This window comes from Eptesicus fuscus, chromosome 17 (genome assembly GCF_027574615.1).
Source record: "Eptesicus fuscus isolate TK198812 chromosome 17, DD_ASM_mEF_20220401, whole genome shotgun sequence".
NCBI lineage: Eukaryota > Metazoa > Chordata > Mammalia > Chiroptera > Vespertilionidae > Eptesicus > Eptesicus fuscus.
In genome coordinates, this window is record NC_072489.1 from 41,437,671 (window position 1) to 41,458,905 (window position 21,235).

Below are 21,235 nucleotides of genomic sequence, written 5' to 3' on the forward strand. Positions count from 1 at the left end.
GGTTTGGCATTTGCTTGGAGATAATATACTGAGCTGTTTTTGCTCTATATGGGCAGGGTAGGGCACTTAAAATGATGGAGGAAGAGATGAGCTCTGGTTGTAGTCACTCTGCAGACAGACTTTCATATAAACCCCTTGACTTGGTCCCCCTTTCTCATTAACCCCCTCCTGACTCAGAGCCTATCTGCTAGGCCCGTGGTCGGCAAACTGTGGCTCGCGAGCCACATGCGGCTCTTTGGCCCCTTGAGTGTGGCTCTTCCACAAAATACCACGGCCTGGGCGAGTCTATTTTGAAGAAGTGGCGTTAGAAGAAGTTTAAGTTTAAAAAATTTGGCTCTCAAAAGAAATTTCAATCGTTGTACTGTTGATATTTGGCTCTGTTGACTAATGAGTTTGCCAACCACTGTGCTAGGCAGATTAGCTATCTTTATTCAGAGTCCACATTCTCTGGGTTGCCATTTCCTTACTCTGCTTAATCTGTTGACAGTCTTCCATCTGTTTAACTGTCTTAGTTAAAATGCTTTCAATGAATGTCTGCTTCTTGATACTATTGCATCACCAAAAAATAGATTAGGTCCCTACTCTATAGCAGATATAGCAATAAACTCCAAGTAAATTAAAAGAGCTTAACATTAACAATTAAAACATTTAAAATGTCCATATGAAAAGGAAATAGTAACTTTATCCTAAAAGTGTAAGGAAAGAAACAGAAAAGACTATCAATAAGAAAATAGACAAGAATAGTTACAATAAAAATAAACTTCTGAAACAATGAAAACATGTTTCAAAGTAATAAAAAAGCAATAGTTAAGATAAAATTGTAGTTATATAGATGATGCATAAAAGTTTATAAAAGAAAAGCAGAGGAAATTGATATAACCCTAAAGAATAATTATTCATGCCTTTAGATAAAAATCAATTACTAGGAAGTGCCGTTTCCCGAATGAGGAAATGAAAATAATAAAACAAGCATTTTATTAAGTATGTTCCATATTCCAGGCAACACGTTAGTCCCTGAAGATATAAATGTGAAGATTCTATATCTGTCCTAGTGGAGTTTGTATCCTAACTAGAAAGACAATCCTGTTTAGTCCTATAACTATCTAAGTGAAAAAATTTAAAAATTAATTTGGCTCTATAAAATTAAAGCTAAACCACTATGATTTTATAAACCACCATAATATACAATGATTTAAAATGCTTCACAATCACATTTATGCATACTGCTTTTGGGTCATATGAATATAGAAACAGTTGTTGAATAAGACAGAATTTATTCAACAAGCACTTATAATATACCTATTGTATTCATAGGTTCTGAGGCTACAAAATGAATAAAATATAGGCTGGGTCCTGATCCTAGTCCACAATCTAGTAGGGGAGGCAGACATATAAATAAATAAGTTATCATCAATTTGATAAGTGCTACAGCAGGAAAATAAACAAAGTACCTCATAAGGACAGAGGAGGTGATAAAAAATCCTGCCTAAAAATGTCAGAGAAGATCTATTGGAAAGATGAAAAATTAGGGGACAGGGTGTTACTCTAAAGAAAATGTCACAAGATAAAAAGGTACAAAGGGGAAAGGTATATGGCATCTGTCAAAATTTACATATATTTTGATGGCTATGGGCACATTGTGCAAAGGGGATGGAGCTGTACACTGGCTGCAAAATGAGGCAGGCACCTGACCCTGAAGCCCCGGGGGGCGGGGGGGGGGGGGGACATGTGAAAGGGCTTGGATTTCAAGCAAGAGTGATTTGATCACATGTTGCATGTTTTTGAAAAACCACTGAGAAATCTATGTGAAACAATGATTATAGAGTCTGGGACTAGATATATAGAAACCATTCAGGAGGAAAAATGATAAGACTTAAAATAAAAATGGAAAGACAGAATATGAGTGATACTAAGATGTTAGAAATAATAGAACTTAATAAGTAATTGATGGAGTATATGAACAAAGGAGAGGAATGAATCTGAAATGGCCTCCCAGTCTGTGCCTGAGGCAAAATGATACTGTGTCATTAACCAAATCTGGGACAGGAGAAAGGAGACGACATAAGGATTTGGAAAATGTTCAGTTGTTTTTATTTTTATATATATTTTTATATATATACTAGAGGCCCGGTGCATGACATTCGTGCACTGGAGGGGAGGGGTTCCTGCGCCCTCTCGCAGTCCGGGAGCGGGCCTAAGCCGGCAGGTGGACATCCCTCAAGGGGTCCTTAGAACTGCCACATATGCGAGAGAGGCTCCTGCCACCACCACTGCACTCGCCAGCCGTGAGCCAGCCTTCTGGCTGAGTGGCACTCCCCCTGTGGGAGCGCACTGACCATCAGGGGGCAGCTCCTGCATTGAGCATCTACCCCCTGGTGGTCAGTGTGCATCATAGTGACAGGTCATTCCGCTGTTTGGTAGATTTGTATATTAGGGTTTTATTATATAGGATATATTTTTTTTATTTCAAGAAAAATGATTTTAAGTATAATAATGTTACATGCAATAAACATTAATATTTCAAGAAAAATGATTTTAAGTATAATATTATATGCAACAAAAATTAATATTCCAAGAAATAAAGATTTAAAAAAATAATATTACCAAAACTATATTAACATAGTATATCATAAAAGTTGTAGAAAATATTAAAAATCTGCAAATAACAGGATTACTTGTATTATATTCTAAATACTTTTTTTCCTCTGGTTCTATTTTGGATCATCAGTTTATGCTGTTCATTATATTCCACAAATGAGTGAGATCTTGTGTTATTTATCTTTCTCCGACTGGCTTATTTTGCTTAGCATAATGCTCTCCAGTTCCATCCAGGCTGCTGCAAATGGTAAGAGTTCTTTCTTTTTTAGATGTACCATAGTTTTTTAATCCACTCATCTGCTGATGGGCACTTAGGCCATTTCCAAATCTTAGCTATTGTAAATTGTGCTGCTATGAACATAAGAGTGCATATATCCTTTCTGATTGGTGTTTCTGATTTCTTGGGACATATTCCTAGAAGTGGGATTACTGGGTCAAATGGGAGCTCCATTTTTAATTTTTTGAGGAAACTCCATACTGTTTTCCACAGTTGCTGCACCAGTCTGCATTCCCACCGGCAGTGCAAAAGGGTTCCTTTTTCACTGCATCCTCACCATCACTTGTCTTTGTTGATTTGTTGATGACAGCTATTCTGACAGGTGTGAGATAGTACCTCATTGTCATTTTTATTTACATCTCTACGATGATTAGTGACTTTGAGCATATTTTCATATGTCTCTCGGCCTTCTATAGGTCCTCTTTCGAAAAGTGTCTATTTAGGTCCTTTGCCCATTTTTTGATTGGATTGTATATCTTCCTTTTGTTAAGTTGTATGAGTTCCCTGTAAATTTTGGAGATTAATCCCTTATCAGAGATAACATTGGCAACTATGTTCTCCCATGCAGTGGGCTTTCTTGTTGTTTTGTTGATGGTTTCTTTTGCTGTGCAGAAGCTTTTTATTTTGATGTAGTCCCATTTGTTTATTTTCTCCTTAGTTTCCATTGCCTTAGGAGCTGTATCATTAAAGATATTGCTACGACATATGTCTGATAATTTGCTGCCTATGGATTCTTCTAAGATTTTTATGGTTTCCCATCTTACATTTAAGTCGTTTATCCATTTTGAGTTTATTTTGTGTATGGTGTAAGTTGGTGGTCTAGTTTCTTTTTTTTGCATGTATCTGTCCAATTTTCCCAACACCATTTACTGAAGAGACTATCTTGACTCCATTGTATGCTCTTGCCTCCTTTGTCAAATATTAATTGAGCAAAATGGCTTGGGTGGACTTCTGGGTTCTCTGTTCTCTTCCATTGGTCTATGTGTCTGTTCTTGTGCCAATACCAGGCAGTTTTGAGAATAGTGGCTTCGTAATATAGCTTCACTGCTGGTATTGTGATCCCTCCAACTTTGTTCTTTCTTCTCAGGATTGCTGCAGCTATTCGGGGTCTTTTTTTATTCCATATGCATTTTTGGAGAGTTTGTTTTAGGTCTATGAAGTATTCCGTTGGTATCTTAAGAGGGATTGCATTAAATCTATAGATTGCTTTGGGTAATATGGACATTTTAATGATGTTGATTCTACCAATCCATGAACATGGTATATTCTTCCGTTTGCTTATGTCTTCCTCTATCTCTTTTTTCAATGTCCTATAGTTTTCTGAGTACAGGTCTTTTATTTCCCTAAATTTATTCCTAGGTATCTTAATTTTTTTTTTAAAGATACCTAGGAATAATGGTAAATGGGATTGTTTTTTTAGTTTCTCTTTCTGTGAGTTCATTATTGGTATATAAAAAAGCCATAGATTTATGGGTGTTAATTTTGTATCCTGCTATATTGCCGAATTCATTTATTAACTCTACTAGTTTTCTGATGGAGTCTTTGGGGTTTTCTATGTACAATATCATGTCATCTGTGAATAATGACGGCTGTACTTCTTCTTTTCCAGTTTGGATGCCTTTCATTTCTTCTTCTTGTCTGATTGCTATGGCTCGCACTTCCAGTACTATGTCAAACAGGAGTGGTGAAAGTGGGCATCCCTGTCTTGTTCCTGTTCTTAGGGGAAATGGTTTTAGTTTTTGCCCATTGAGTATGATGTTGGCTGTAGGTTTGTCGTATATGGCCTTTATAATGTTGAGATATGCTCCCTCTATTCCCACTTTGCTGAGAATTTTTATCAAAAATGGGTGTTTGATTTTGTCGAATGCTTTTTCTGCATATACCAATATGATCATGTGATTTTTGTATTTAAATTTTTTTATGTGATGTATCACGTTTATTGATTTGCTAATATTGTACCAGCTTTGCATGCTTGGAATAAATTCCACTTGATCATGGTGTATGATCTTTTTAATATATTGCTGGATGAGATTTGCTAATATTTTGTTGACGATTTTAGCATCTATGTTCATCAGGGATATTGGCCTATAATTCTCTTTCTTTGTAGTGTCTTTATCTGGTTTTGGAATTAGGATAATACTGACCTCATACAAAGAGTTTGGAAGTGTTCCTTCCTCTTGGAGTTCCTGAAATAGTTTGAGGAGTATAGTTGTTAGTTCTTCTTTGAATGTTTGGTAAAACTCCTCTGTGAAGCACTCAGAACCTGGGCTTTTGTTTGGTGGGAGTTTTTTTTTGTTTGTTTTTTGGTGTTTTTTTCACTGATACTCAAATTTTTTTTTTTATTGTTTAAAGTTTTACAGGCAGTCCTCGGATTACGTCAGAGATCCGTTCCTATGGCACAATGTAACTCTATTTTCACCATAAGTTGGAACCCACCTACATAAGCACCTGCGTCACTCACATGGAGCACATACACAGCAGTAATGAAATGAAACAGTAAAAAAAAATTTAAAGAACGATAACAATTCCTGACCTTTACTTGTGGTAAATAAATAATAAAAAACATACAGCATATATGTACATACATCGAAATGACGGAACTTTTACTTTTTTATAAATACTGTAAATGGGAGATGGCGACGTAACCATGAAACGATGTAAGTCGAGTCCAACGTAACCCAAGGACTGCCTGTACATATGTCTCCTTTTTCCCAATTGACCCCACCCCCTCACCACTCCCACCTCCGAGGGCAAGCCCCCACGGCCCCAGTGTCTGTGTCCACTTGTTATGCTAATATGCATGCATACAATTCCTTTGGTTGATCTCTAACCCCCCTCCCCTCCCCTGCCATTTGTCTCTGTACCTATTTTTGTTCATCAGTTTATGTTGATCATTTGAGTGAGATCATGTGATATTTATATTTCTCTGACTGGTTTATTTCACTTAGCATAATGCTCTCCATTTCCATCCATGCTGTTGCAAATGGTAAAAGTATTCCATTGTGTAGATGTACCACAGTTTTTTAATCCACTCATCTGGTGATGGGCACTTAGGCTGTTTCCAAATCTTAGCTATTGTAAACTGTGTTGCTATGAACATGGGGGTGCATATATCCTTCCTGATTGGTGTTTCTGGTGGGAGTTTTTGATTACTGCTTCTATTTCATCAGTTGTTATTGGCTTATTCAGGTCTTTTGATTCTTCCTGATTCAGTTTTGGGAGACTGTATTTTTCTAGGAATTTGTCTATTTCATCCACATTGTCCAGCTTGTTGGCATATAGTTGTTCATAGTATTTTCTTACAATCCTTTGTATTTCTGTGGTGTCAGTGGTTACTCCTCCACTTTTGTTTCTAATTTTAGTAATTTGGGTCCTCTCTCCTTGTTTCTTGATGAGTCTGGCTAATTGTTTATCAATTTTGTTCATCCTTTCAAAGAACCAGCTCTTGCTTTCATTGATTTTTATTTGGTTTTTTGTTTGTTTGTTTGTTTTAGTCTCTGTGTTATTTATTTCTGCTCTAATCTTTATTATTTCTTTCCTTCTACTTACTCTGGGATTTTCTTGTTGTTCTCTTTCTAGTTCTTTAAGTTGTAGGGTTAAATAGTTTATTGCTGATTTTTCTTGTTTTTTTGAGGTATACCTTTAGTGCTGTGAACTTCCCTCTCAGGACTGGTTTGGCTGTGTACCAGAGATTTTTGGTTGTTGTGTGTTCATTTTCATTTGTTTCCAGGAAGTTTTTTATTTCTTTTTTGATCTCATTGGTAACCCATTCATTGTTTAATAACATGCTATTTATCCTCCATGTGGTTAAATGTTTTTGGGTGTTTTTACTGTAGTTGATTTCTAATTTCATTCCACTGAGATCTGAAAAGATGCTTGATGTGATTTCAATCTTCTTGAACTTGTAGAGACTTGTTTTTTGTCCTAACATGTGGTCTATCTTTGTGAATGATCCATGTGCACTTGAGAAGAATGTATATTCTGCTGCATTGGGGTGAAATGTTCTATAAATGTCAATTAAATGCATCTGATCCAGTGTGTCCTTTAGAGTCTGTTTCTTTGTTAAGTTTTTGTCTGGAAGATCTATCCAGCACAGTCAGAGGGGTGTTAAAGTCCCCTACTATGACTGTATTGTTGTCAATCTCTCCTTAAAGTCCTCTAGAAGTTTTATATATATATTTAGGTGCTGCTATGTTGGGTGCATATATGTTTACCAGGTTGTATCCTCTTGTTGGATCAATCCCTTTATATTATGTAGTGACCTTTGTTGTCTCTTGTAATGGCCTTCGTTTTAAAGTCTATTTTGTCAGATATGAGTATTGCTACTCCAGCTTTTTTTTCTTTTCCATTTGCATGGAAAAATTTTTTCCATCCCTTCACTCTCGTCCTGTGTGTGTCTTTTGTTTTCAGGTGGGTCTCTTGTAGACAGCATATAGTTTACTCATGGTTTTGTAAACAATCTGCTACCCTACGCCTTTTGATTGGAGCATTTAGTTCATTTACATTTAGGGTTATTACTGATAGGTACTTATTTATTGCCATTATATTTCTGTATGGCTAGGTTTCTCTCTCTGTTTCTTCTTCTCATTACAGCAATCCCTTTAGCATTTCTTATAATGCTGGCTTTGTGGTGATGTATTCCTTTAGCCTTTTTTTTTTTTCTGGGAAGCTCTTTATTTGACCATCCATTTTGAATGATAGCCTTGCTGAATATAGTAATCTTGGTCTCAGATCCTTGCTTTCCATTACCTTGAGAACTTCACACCAATCCCTTGTGGCCTGTAGAGTTTCTGATGAGAAATCAAGTGTCAGCCTTTAGGGAACTCCTTTGTAGGTAACAGTTTTCTTTTCTCTTGCTGCCTTTAAGATTCTTTGTCTTTAATTTTTGGCGTTTTAATTATGATGTGTCTGGGCATGGGCCCTGTTTGGGTTCTTCTTGTTTGGGGTTCTCTGTGCCTCCTGAACTTGTGTGACTTTTTCCATTACCAGGTTAGGGAAATTTTCTGCCATTATTTCTTCAAACACCTTCTCTATACCTTTCTCCCTTTCTGCCTCTTCTGGCACACCTGCTATTCTAATATTGTTATGTTTCACGTTGTCCCACACCTCCCTTAAACTGTCCTCCTGTTTTTTAATTATATTTTCTTTTTGGTTCTCTGATTGAGTGATATTTTCAACTCTGTCTTCTAATTCACTGATTTGATCCTCAGCTTCCCCTAATCTACTGTGTATTTCTTCCAATGTGTTCTTTATTTGTGTTATGTCATTCTTTATCTCAGACTGTTACTTTTTCATAGTTACTATATCCTTTTTCATGCTGCTGAGCAACTTTACCATCAATACTCTGAACTCTGTTTCAGATAAATTTCTTATCTCTGCTTCATTTATCTCTTCTGGAGAATTCTCTGGTTCTTTCATTTGGGGGTTGTTTCTTTGTCTCCTCATTTTGGCTTTCTGTTTGGGTTTGTGTCTATGTTTTAGACTGTTACACCTCTCAATCTCTAATGCAGGACAGTGTTAAAGGCTATTTTTGACTAGATCAGGCAGAGAATCAAAGCCTCCAGAGACCGCTTTGGCCTACAGACTGATAGGATTCTGACTTGAATTGCCCCCCAGGTAATTGTCCTCAGGTATGGCAAGAGTTTGTGTGTTGTTTTTTCAATAGGGTGGGGCAGTTGCTACTGCCTGGAGGCTAATTGTTATTTTTAATCTCTTAAATAGCCTCAGGGCAAGGTGTTTTTCAATAGGGTGTGTCAACTGTCTTTCCCCCAGTCAAGGTAGATGTCTATGTGGGAAAGATGTTCTCCACTGCATGAGAGAATAACTCAGCCTAGGAAACTTGGGTGTCTGCCTTCTAAGCTCTATCCCCTGAGTCCCCAGTCCTGGCTTCTGCCCTCACAGCTCCAGTCCACTTAAGCCTCCTTCTGCCGGAGCACAAGGTAGATGGCTCCACAGGGAATTTTGTTCATTGGCCCTTTAAGAGGGTGCCTGAATTTTCAGCTGTTATCCTCTGGCAGATAGCACCCCGCCCCGCAGCTTTTCATAGCCAGATGTTATATGGGTACCCTCCTCCATTTTTGGTGCTCTCTGCTGGGGGGCCCAGCTTGGGGATTAGATCCCAGAGTTCTCACTGGCAACCCCCCACAGCCGAGATATCTCTCCGGGACTCAGTTACTGTCTGTGGGCGCCAGGCCAGCACTTTAGCGCCTCCGCCCCTCCAACCAGTTTCTATGCGGTCTCCACTTGCAGTCCTCGGGTGTCAGGGTTCTCTCCTGTGAGTTTTCCGTTGATTATTCAGGAAGTTTTTCTGTATTTCAGTTGTAATACCAGTTTGTTTCTGGGAGCATGTCCGTGCAGTATCCATTTACTCTGCCGCCATTTTTAATCTCCCAGTTGTTTTTATAGTTAACAGAATTCAAGTTTAAACAACCATGAGGAGTCTTGCATCAATTAAGATAGAGTAAATTAATAAAAAGACAATATTTATTGCTGTGGGGTATTGGGGGAAAAGATTCACTAATACACTGCTGCCCTGCAATCTGGTAAAACTGTTCTAAAAAATAAAATCTGGCAACAAATATAAGAACCATAAAAATTATCATATACATACTTCGATCCAGACACCCAACTTTTTGGAATACAGCCCAAGGATGTAATTCAAAAGAAATAAAAAACCTATTTGTATAAAGATGTTTATAGCTGTGCTATATATTACAGACAAAAACTGGAAACAGTCCAAATGCCCAGCAGTGAGGGAAAGCTTTGGTACATTAATGCAACAGAATATTTTATTGCTATTAAGAATGACAAATATGAGAACTATGTAGAAATAAAGAAAAGACAATATAAAGCAATGAGTAAAACATGCAGAACTCAAAATGATACATATACAATGATCACAACTATGTAAAATTATATCTATATAACCAGGAGAACTGGAAAAGACTACAGAGCTAATAATTTAGAGTGGTGACATTTTTGTTATTGTTGGTTGAGTTGCCAAAAATGTTTATGTATTTCAGGTTATATTTCACTGTATATTTAGTACATATACATTAAGAAAGACAAATCTCCATTTTTTCCCTGGCATATAAAGCACCGGGACCTTTCCTTGCTCTAAGTGATTTTCTCTATCTCCTGAGTCCTGTTAGTTTTTAGATGTATAGGGAAATGAACCCCACCACTTGCTACCACAGCATCCAGTTACATGCTCATTTCTTTTATCTGTCACTTACTATTGTATCCAAATTTCTTGACTTATTCATAACAAACCAGCATCTAGCTATGTGCTCACATTTACAGCATGTACACAAACTAGGATGCCCTAACTACACCTATGTACTGGGTAGAAGTGTCTCTTCAGTATGACTTTTTAACCTCTGGCATGGAGAAATATTTGTTTCTTACCTTCTGTTACTCTGATGGAATTACCCCTCCATTTAATGAAGGCCAATTTTTCTGGCCTCCATTTCTTCTAACCTTGAAGGACTTCTCACTTTGTTTTATATCTTCAATCTAGCTCTTCTCTCCTGCATGAGTCTCATCAACACACAAACCTGTTCTACTGTCTCCCAGAAGAAAAATGCCATCACTTTCCTTGACTCCCACATCTCCCTTAGTTTTTCTGTTCTCCTTTATAGTAAAAAATCTGTTAAGGATTACTGTCCGTATTATTGTTTCCAATCTTTCATACACACACCCCATTCACTCTTCAAAGATCACTATTGTGATCTGTCTCTTGTTCTCACCACTCCACTGAACTTTGTTATCCAAAGTCACCAACAACCTGCATGTTGCCCAAGCCATTGGTACTTTTCTATCTTCCTGTTACTTGACCTCCTGGCCTCCTAGCAGCACTTCCTATTTAAAACTCTCTTTTCTTGGTTCCTGTGACATATTAATCTCTCCCTTTTTTCTTACTTCTGAGGTCATTCCTCTTTTCTCCCTCTAAATATGAGAGTTCCTCTGGCCTCTCCTAACCGTCTGTCTCTTCTCTTTCCACATTCTCTCTAACTGATCTCCTCTATTCCCACAGCCTTATATCCTATTTGCATTTTAATGACCCCCAGAATTAATATTGCTAGCAGAGATCTTGATCCCTTGACTCATTCAATGATGTATTTAACATCTTATTTAGATTCAAACATAATAAATGTAACATGAAAACTAAATTCATTATTTTCTTCCTAGACTAGTCCTCCAGTCTTCCCATCTCTGTAAATGACAATATCACACACCCAGTTGCTTGAATATTCTTATGTCATATCACCATACATTTATCCAATATATCAAGACTTTTGGATTCTACCTCCAATAATATACTCCCTTGCCACCATCTTAGTCCAGATTCCCATCATTCTTTCTTTCTTTACTACAGTGGCCTTCTCACTGCTTCCTCTCCAACCAATTTACTATAGGGTAAACATAGCATACTTTTTGCATAACAAGTCAAATTCTTTCTCTCCCCAGCTTAATAACATTCAGCATCTTTCCCATTGTACTTAGAAGAAATTCTAAGTCCTTCACTATGCCTATAAGTTCCTATCTATATAATATGACACCTAATCACTTCTCTAGCTATGCCTTTCTTTAGCCAACCTGGCCCTTTTTTCATCCTCAGGGTCTTTGCATATGCTTTTCTTTTCCCCAAGAACACAGATACTGTTCAGTTTAAACTTTGTCTAGTTAACACCTACCTATCATTTAAATTACACTAATATCTCTCTTCCTCTTATGTGTGGCTTCATTAAGGAAATCCTTCCATGACCTCCTGCTCAATCAAATCCCAGCCCTTAGAGTCATTCATTATACCATGTACCTTTACTTGGTATTGTCTTAATTTTAAGATCAGTTGATTAATGTCTGCGTTTCTCCTGCCATATTATATACTCTGTGAAGGTAAAGAAAGTATCTGTTTTTGTTTATTATTACATACCCAGCTCCTGACATGGTACTAGGCACATATCATTTACTCAGGAAACATTTCCAGAATAAATGAATAATTAATACAGGGTTATGCTACTGAGAGGTCACTGTCATCCCCATGGAAATACATTAATCAAATCATTAAAAAAGATAATCCAAAAGCATAACTACATGGACATAAATGACAGAGTTATTGGCTTTTGTTTGATTATGTATTCCCTCCCCAATCCTACCACCTTCTGTTGACTGTGGAAGGTCTGGAGACATGAAAAGTTATTGCACTGTTTGATGGAGAATCCCTGATTTCGAGTGGGGGAAATCATGGAAAAAATCTCTCTGTCCTTCTTAAGAACAAAATAACTAGGAAAAATACAAACACATTAATTAATTACATTTAATAAATAATGTTATAAGAATTGCTAAATAATCTGACGTACCCATCTAGGAGGGCGATGACATTCTTCCTGGGCCGCCCAATATTAGGGCCATACAAGCTGGCTCTTGAGTAAATCCGGATAGGTTGCAACAGGCTTTTCAGCTGGATGTAATCCTTTCCCAACTGGCTGCCATTTACTGCCCGGCCATGCATAGTCCGATAGTTATTTGGCTCTAGATTAAAAGAAGACATGCAAGTCAGGGTTGAAAAAGGTAAAGCTCTGCCAACCCTTTCCTGTCCACAGATCTCTCTTCCTTTTTCTTAACACTGTGAATTAAATAACCAAAGAGGGTGTGAGCTAGCTTAACTTAAGGAACCCCTGCAACAAAAAGTCAAATGCCATCTTACTATTCTATTCATTTTTAAACTAATCTTCACAAAAGATCACCTAATCCACAACAGAGAGACCATACTGATTTTCAGGTGATATTTTATAATGAGTGATATACTGGGTTGAACAGCATTCCACAAAATTTATGTCTACCTGAAACTTCAGAATGTGATCTTATTTGGAAACTAGAGGCCCAGTGCACGAAATTCGTGCACGGAGGGGGTTGTCCCTTAGCCCAGCCTGTACCCTCTCCAATATGGGACCCCTTGAGGGATGTCCGACTGCCCATTTAGGCCCGATCCCAGTGGGATCGGGCCTAAATGGGCAGTCGGACATCCCTCTCACAATCCAGGACTGCTGGCTCCCAACTGCTTGCCTGCCTGCCTTCCTGATTGCCCCTAACTGCTTCTGCCTGCCAGCCTGATCACCCCCTAACCACTCTGCTGCCAGCCTGTTTGCCCCCAACTTCCCTCCTCTGCCGGCCTGGTCACCCCTAACTGCCCTCTCCTGCAGGGTTGATCACCTCCAACTGCCCTCCCTTGCAGGCCGGGTGCCTCCCAACTGCCCTCTCCTGCTGGCCATCTTGTGGTGGCCATCTTGTGTCCACATGGGGGCAGGATCTTTGACCACATGGGGGCAGCTATATTGTGTGTTGCAGTGATGATCAATCTGCATATTACTCTTTTGTTAGATAGGATAGAGGCCTGGTACAGGGGTGGGGGCCCGCTGGTTTGCCCTGAAGGGTGTCCTGGATCAGGTGGGGGTTCCCTTGGGGTGTGGGGCGGCCTGAGCGAGGGGCCTGTGGTGGTTTGCAGGCCAGCCGCGCCCCCTGGCAACCCAAGCGGAGGCCCTGGTATCTGGAATTTATTTTCCTTCTACAATTGAAACTTTGTAGCCTGGAGCAGAGCCAAACCTGGGGCTCCCTCTGAGGCTGGCAGCCATTTGTGTTGGGGTTATAATTGAAACTTTGTTGCCTTAAGCGGGTGGGCCCAGCCAGGGTGTGTGGAAAGCTTTGCTTCCCCTGTTGCCAGCAGCAACCCTGGCCTGCTCTCTCAAGCTCCATTCTGCCGCCATTTGTTTGAATTTGTTTACCTTCTATAATTGAAACTTTGTAGCATGAGTGGAGGCTTAGGCCTGGCAAGGGCAGACGGAAAGCTTGGCTTCCTCTGTTACCTAGGAAGCCTTGCTCTCTGTGGCTGTAGCCATCTTGGTTTGGGTTAATTTGCATACTCGCTCTGATTGGATGGTGGGCGTGGCTTGTGGGTGTGTCAGAGGTATGGTCAATTTGCATATTTGTCTATTATTAGATAGGATAGGATCTTAGAAGATGTAATTAGTTAAGATGAAGTAATATGGGATTAGGGTATGTCTTAAATCCAATAACCAATATCTTTATAAAAGAAAGGAGAGGGAGATTCAGGTACACAAACACACAGGGAAGAAGGCCTCAGATCAATGGAAGCAAAGATTGGAGAGAGGCTGCTGTGCCAAGGCTTTCTGGCAGCTATCAGGAGCTAGGAGAGAGGAATGGAATAGATTCTTCCTCAGAGCCCCCAGAGGGAATCAATCCTGGCAATTCTTTGATTTCAAACTTCTGGTCTCTTGAACTGAGAGAGAATAAATTCGGTTGTTTCATACCATGAAGCTCATTATATTTTGTTATGACAGGCCTAGGAAATGAATAAAAATGATAATAAAAGGAAAGTTCATAAATATGGTTATTATACCAAAAAGTTAGAAAAATGCAATGTTTAATAATAACAAGATAGCTGAATGAAATAATTTAGGGCAAAACCCCCTCTCCCAGTTTTTCTTAACTTGGTAGTTCTAAAGGGCAAGAAAAGTTCTAAATCCAGCAGCTCCACTGCTAGAGGGAGCTAATTTGATTTGGAATGAAGTACATGCTCCAAGAAGACTAACTTGAGGTTTTGATACTGATAGGGGAAAGATATGAACCAGCACACTTGCAAGAAATTTAACAGGAGATTTGGGGAATAAGACAGTCAAAGTGGGTTTTGATAAGCTCACAGATAGATACTCCTCGTAGTCTGGAAGGCTGTGCATGCTCAGGAGAGACTGGAGAGGGCACTAGCTATCTATGCATTCCCAGAAGAGTGTAAAACCTAGTACACTCATAAAGGAGACATGAGAAGGCATGTTAGAAAGTAAAAGTCAGTAAGACTTGTAAATTGCCTAAATTTTTATTATGTTCCCCAACACACATACAGATCCACTGGCCAAGGGTGGAAGCCTTACTGGCTCAATTAAGCATAACCTCTGATCAATTATAGTCTCACCATTAGCCTATGTTGACTAAGGGAAACTTCTAGGAAGCTGGCCTTAAAAATAAAAAATAATTTAAAAATAAAAAAATTGCCCTAGCCGGTGTGGCTCAGTGGATAGAGCGTCGGCCTGCGGACGGAAGGGTCCCGGGTTCGATTCCCGGTCAAGGGCATGTACCTTGGTTGCAGGCACATCCCCAGGTGGGGGGCGTGCAGGAGGCAGCTGACTGATGTTTCTCTCTCATCGATGTTTCTAACTCTCTATCCTTCTCCCTTCCTCTCTGTAAAAAATCAATAAAATATATTTTTTTAAAAATTAATTAATTAATTAATTAAGAGATATTAGCAGTTACATAATGCAAGGGAGACAGATTCTACAGAACTAGTCCAAACAAACAAAAAGCAAAAACAAAAATAACCTCTGGGATGGAGGATTTGGAATTCAGGGTTGCTTTAACCTACCTGTAAGTATAATTTCAACAACAACAACAAAATTATGACATGCAAAGATATAGGAAAGTATGAACATATCAAGAAAAAAATAGCAGCAAATAGGAACTCTTTCTTGGGGGCCCAAATGTTAGACTTAGCAGATAAGAACTTCAAACGTATTATAAATATGTTCAAAGAACTAATTTATAATATTTGCAGCAGGCTTCTCAGAGCCTTTTTTGAAATTTATGTTTATTATTTTTTTTTCCAATTTTTTTTATTAAGGTATTATATGTGTACATATCTTACTTTATGTTTATTGTTAAAAGTATTATAGATGTCCCCTTTCCCCCCCATTGGCACCCTCCACACCTTAGAGAGGTGCATATACTATAGAGTAGTCCCCAAATATATTTGAATTGCTATAAAGGTTATCTTGCAGGACCAGTGTTCCATAGAACACACACTATAAAATTCAACTCAGACTGTGCAGACAGGTTGTATCTGACTTAGCTTCAATTTGTTAGTTATGAATCACAGATGATATTTTCTCCATATGTGGAATGAGTTAACTAGCGATAACTATATGTAAATGGTATGGATTCACTAAATCTACTGCCCTTCACTATTTGGTCTTTTACTATTTAGAAGGTCAACGCAGTGGCCAAAAATCTCAAGTGTTTTCAGGCCCATACACTAGAGATGGTCTAATTGAAATCATATCTCAGGCCAACTTATTGTTTACCCTTCATCTTGTCAATTAGAGCAAATAACAACCTTACTTACCATTACCCAGTTCCCAAGAAATGTTGTACTTTTTGCTGGCGCTGTACTTTAATAGGCTCAGGGCACTAGAACTGTTCCAGGAGTTATTGGGATTACGACGCAGTGCGTTTAGAGCAAATATCAGGTGGAGTCCAGAGCAATCAGCAAAGTTATAAAGTTTGTCTAGAGACCTGGCTGGGAAAAAGCAGAGAAAGGCTTGTAACTTTCAAATCATCATTCCAACAAAAGGAAAAGATTAGCTACTACAAAAAGCCTTTCTATGAGTTTCCTAATAGGAATTACACAGAGAGGCTTCTAAAAGCGACTATTACCTTTTGGTTCAGTATACATTTCAAGGTGATTTCAGAAAGCAGCATACACAAATGTAGATACCATGAAAAGAAGAAATAACACCCAAGGATATTGTGAAAGGGTATGACAGGAAGTAGGACCGATACTATGCTCAGTGGGCCTTGGGGTTTAACCCAGCTCTGAGCAGAGGACTCTGACCTTCTCTGTCCTTGGGCAATTCCAGAGATTCCCTGAGACTTTGGAAGGATGCATAGAAAAATAAAAGTCATCCTAACACCAAAATATTCATTGTTGAATTGAGAACTGACTTAAATAATCCTCTACTCATACCCTCTCCTCACTAATAAAAATCAATGATGTTTTCAATTTCTCCAATATAATTCAAACCCAACACATATCTATTGGAAATCCAAGTTACAAATAGAAGCAAAAGAAGTAGAATTGCATGAGATTTTTAAAAAAAGTCTGCTCAGATCACATAAAAATCCACCAACTAATAAGGATTTAGAATAATTAGATCAGTAGCTGAACAAGATAAAACTCACAAGGATGATAAGTAGGTTGCTCATAAAATAATTTGAACATTAAAAGGTAAAGAGAGGTCTATTTTTAAGTCTTTTAATATTTATGATTGTGACACAAAAGTTAAAAATTATTTTGTCAGAAAAATACCATTCAATTCAATAATATTTTGTTCATTCAAATTGTCCATAGTTGCAACACAGCTTATACTTTGTTAGGTAAACAATGAAATACTTATTTTCATAATTTTTGTTTCATTTATAAACTAAAACCCCAATCTAATTTTTGCATCAAAAATTAATATAAATGACTGATACCCTTTTTCGGTAGATTGATTCCCTTTAAATGGTATTTTTGTAGAATTACAGCAGGTCATCAAGAACATCATTTTATTCGATGTTGTTTTGTTATAACATTGATGAGATGCTATAGGAACTTAACTCTTGTTTATATAAATTAGCCTATGGTAAAACTGGTTTTGTTAAATGTAGTTTCGCTTAAAGACACAGACCCTATCAGTGACTAAGTGAGGACTTACTGTAATTATCTCCATATAATGAGGATTTCCTGTGTTTATTTCATGTATATTAGCAAAACAAATATATAGCAAACACAAAAGCATATCAAACCTGTAATTTCATGGATTTGATGGTTTAAGACAAGGCAGAAGGTATTTACAAAAAAAAAAAAAAAAAGTGTGAATGAAAAGTGTGAAGAAATAATAATATAGATGTTTTCCTTAACATGCCAAAATTGAGAACTAGAGTTCTAGAAATTTTGGAAATTTGCAAAGGATAAACTGAAGTCCGGCCTCCTTCATGAAGTCATTCCTGAACACACCAACCTCCCTACAGTGACTTCAGCCTTCTCTAAACTCAGGATTTATACCATTTATTGGCATCTGAGTGCCCAGTGATATTGTCTTACCTTGGGATTTGCCTCTTGATTTTCTCATTTCCCCAGAATTAATGGCTTGTTTCCCAGTTACACTGTTAAGTTCCTTAAGGCTGATTCTGTATCTCCTTATATCCTTCACAGCATCTATCAGAGAGCAATTTCCTGCCTCAAAATTATGCTGAAGAGTTCTCACAACCCAAATTCTTTTAGTTGCAAGTAACAAGTCTAGTAAGAAATTGAAAGGTCCCAAAGAGAGATCTAATAAATATTATTGCTAGCTCAAGAGATATATCTAGAGTTTATTAGAAAATTACATGTTTGAATGGAGAGCATTTAGTAGATGCTAATCTTTGTTGCAACATCTGCTGTAAGGTCCCATATTTAAGCAAGCCCATGCTTAAAGATGAGTTTCTACTCTCTCCACCAGAGGGTGCCAATGCCTCTATGTCCTATAGTCAGGTTTCCTGTCTTCTCATATGAATACTAGAGGCCTGGTGCACAAAATTCATGCACTTGGGGGGGAATGATCCCTCATCCCTTGGAGGATGTCCGACTGATGGTTTAGCCCTGCCATGGAGGCAGGAGAGGCTCCTGCCACCACCACCACGAGCCTGGCTTCTGGCTGAGCAGCACTCCCCCTGTAGGAGCACACTGACCACCAGGGGGCAGCTCCTGCAATGAGCATCATCCCCCTGGTGGTCAGTGCACGTCATAGCAACTGGTCGTTCCACCATTGGGCCGAAACCAGCTCTCCGACATCCCCCAAGGGATCTCCTGGATTGAGAGGGGGTGCAGGCCAGGCCGAGGGACCCCACCAGTGCACGATCAAGGCCAGGGAGGGAAGCATCCGGACTCCAGCAGCAAGCTCACCTACTGGTCAAAGTGTCTGCCCCCTGGTAGTCAGTGCATGTCATAATGACTGGTCAACCGGTCGACTGTCTGCCCCCTGGTGGTCAGTGCACGTCATAGCAAGCGGTTGAGCAGCCTTAGCATGTCATTAGCATATTACGCTTTGATTGGTTGAACAGCCGACCAGATGACGGGACACTTAGCGTATTAGGCTTTTATTATATAGGATTATTCTAAGGAGCATTGTATAATGATGCATTGAGTAAGTTTGGCTTCTACTTGGGCTTCCCTAGAGTTCTATCAAGATAAGTCATTAAAACTTAAGAACTTACTACCCAGGAAGTCATTCCAGTATTAACCCCCAACCCCTAAACAGGCCCATTTCCACTACATTTTGCTCACTTGGGTTGGGAGTGGGGTTCGGGCAACTGTCTCAGAGGAATGACTTCAAAGTATTAACTAAGTTCTGCTCAAGTATGACTGATCTCTACATTTTGTTGTTCATGTGATTTTATAATCTGTTCATATTCTCATGTGCTCACAATTGGAATAAACTGATACTTCTCTATTGGACTCAGCATCAATTTCCCCTTTTGGAGTCACTGGCAGTGTTCTCTAAGAGCTAAGAGGCAGGATTATGTGTCCAAGTCCTTAGCCACATAAAAAACAACAACACTTTTTATTTTTTGAAAAATCACAAAGGGGGTTTGCCTTTTTTTTTTTTTTCCATTTTAGAAATGAATAAAACAAATACACCATGTTTTCTCTGTGATACCTGCTTTTCCTTGGTGAAGAGTTTCTCAAACACTAGTTTGATCAACTTTGGACCACATTAGAACTCCCCATCATTCCTCCACAAACACATTATTCCTTGGCTCCCTGCTGTCCTAAGCTTTTAATCATTTCCTGGAATATCCTTCTTTCTCTTTTCTTCATTCTTCATAGCCTACATCAATGGTCTCAACTGTGAGGTCTTCCCTGACTCCTTAAAGTAGAGACACTGGGACTTCATCTCCTCTGATCTCTCCCAGCTATTAATCAACTCCTGTATCAGCAAGAGCTAACCATGCTATCATTGTTTAGCTCTGTCTTCTGCTCTAATGGCAGACTGGAGCAATTGCCAATGAGCAGGTACCATATCTGCCCTTTTAGCATCCATTTCAGTGTCTGATACATAACAAGCTTTGACAAATGTAACTCACACAGTTGTTCTTTAGGCCCATTCAATGCCACTTAGGGACAATCTGTCTGCACCCTAAACATTCAACCTCAATTATCATTATTCATTGTAGCAAATTCCCTCTAGATTATGTCTGTTACTCTGTTGTTACATACGTTCAAATAACATCCACATTGCTTTTAGTGTTCGGTTTAGAATGAATAATACAGAGGAGGCATAGGTTATTAACCAATAGAGACTGGAATAACAGAGGAATTTCTAGTGGAAGCTAGAAAAGAAATATAAGAGTGAAATAGAGTAAGGTGAACTCTGAACCAACTCTGCCTTTTGTAATTCAGAAAGAAATCATCAGTTAATGGGAAGCCATTTGAATTACTGAGTACAATCAATAAGGGAGGGGGCATTTTAATTGCAGCTATTAACAGAGAACAGTTTGAAAACTGCCTAGGAGGAAAACACAGCCACTTGGCAAAGAGTGAAAATATCTCTAAGCTAAGAGTGAATTTTAATATAAAGAGAAATATCTCTGGTTTAGACAGGGCAATGAAACTTTAACTAGGTTATAAAGAAATCAGCATAAATGTCTATAATTTGACTGAAGCTATTGAAGGATAATGAGACTTGAGAAATGTCTATGAATAAAAATTGCATCACTATCAGAAGACTGGGCTAGAGACTAAATGACTGCATTAATCAATGTTACTAGGTTAAGGGAACACTAAATGCCAGTGAATCTTGAGACCTCTGGATCCCATCAGAAGTCTATCTAAATGATAACAGGAAAAGGGTAAAAGAGACACTGACATTAGCAAACAGTCCAGGATTGTTTTTAAGAAATGTGCCCTTAAGACAATTATTTTAAAAGATGCAAACAGTATTTTTAGAGGCTAATTTGGAAATTTCTATAAAATTTTTAAATGTTCATTTCCATAGATCAAGAAAGCCCACTGCTAGACATTTTCCATATGTATATATATTTGAAAAATCTCTCCAAGATATATGTACAAATATTATCACTGCAGTACTCTTTTTAACAGCCAATAACTAAAAGCAATCCAAATGCCTATCAAATGGTTACTGGTTAAACAAATTATAAAGAATCTATGTTATAAAAAGACATTCCAATAAAAAAGGGGAGAAGGCTAGAATAAACCCTGTGGAATTGGATTAGATTTGGAGGTATCAATATAACTCATGGTTTTTAATATATATATAGATGGACAGATATAGAAATATAGATGTATATATAGGTGATACATACATCTATGGATATACTAGAGGCCCGATGCATGAAAATTCGTGCAAGAGTAGGCCTTTCTTCCCCCGGCTGCTGGCACCGGCTTCCCTCTGGCACCCAGGACCCGGGCTGGCTTCCCTCCGGCCACCCATAGGCACCTGGGACCCAGCTGGCTTCCCTCCAGCTCGGCTT

At 38.5% G+C, this 21,235-nt stretch overlaps 1 protein-coding gene across 1 annotated transcript in view; it reads right to left on the bottom strand.

Moving 5' to 3' along the window:
* The window catches only part of HPSE2 (heparanase 2 (inactive)), a 538,739-nt gene that overhangs the window by 197,735 nt on the left and 319,769 nt on the right, over positions 1-21,235 (bottom strand). Inside the window, exons 4-5 of the mRNA XM_008144163.3 lie at positions 16,068-16,241; positions 12,238-12,409 (exon numbers count right to left, since the gene is read on the bottom strand). Coding sequence (XP_008142385.1) covers positions 12,238-12,409; positions 16,068-16,241 — 346 coding nt within the window. The remainder of the gene's footprint in view (positions 1-12,237; positions 12,410-16,067; positions 16,242-21,235) is intronic.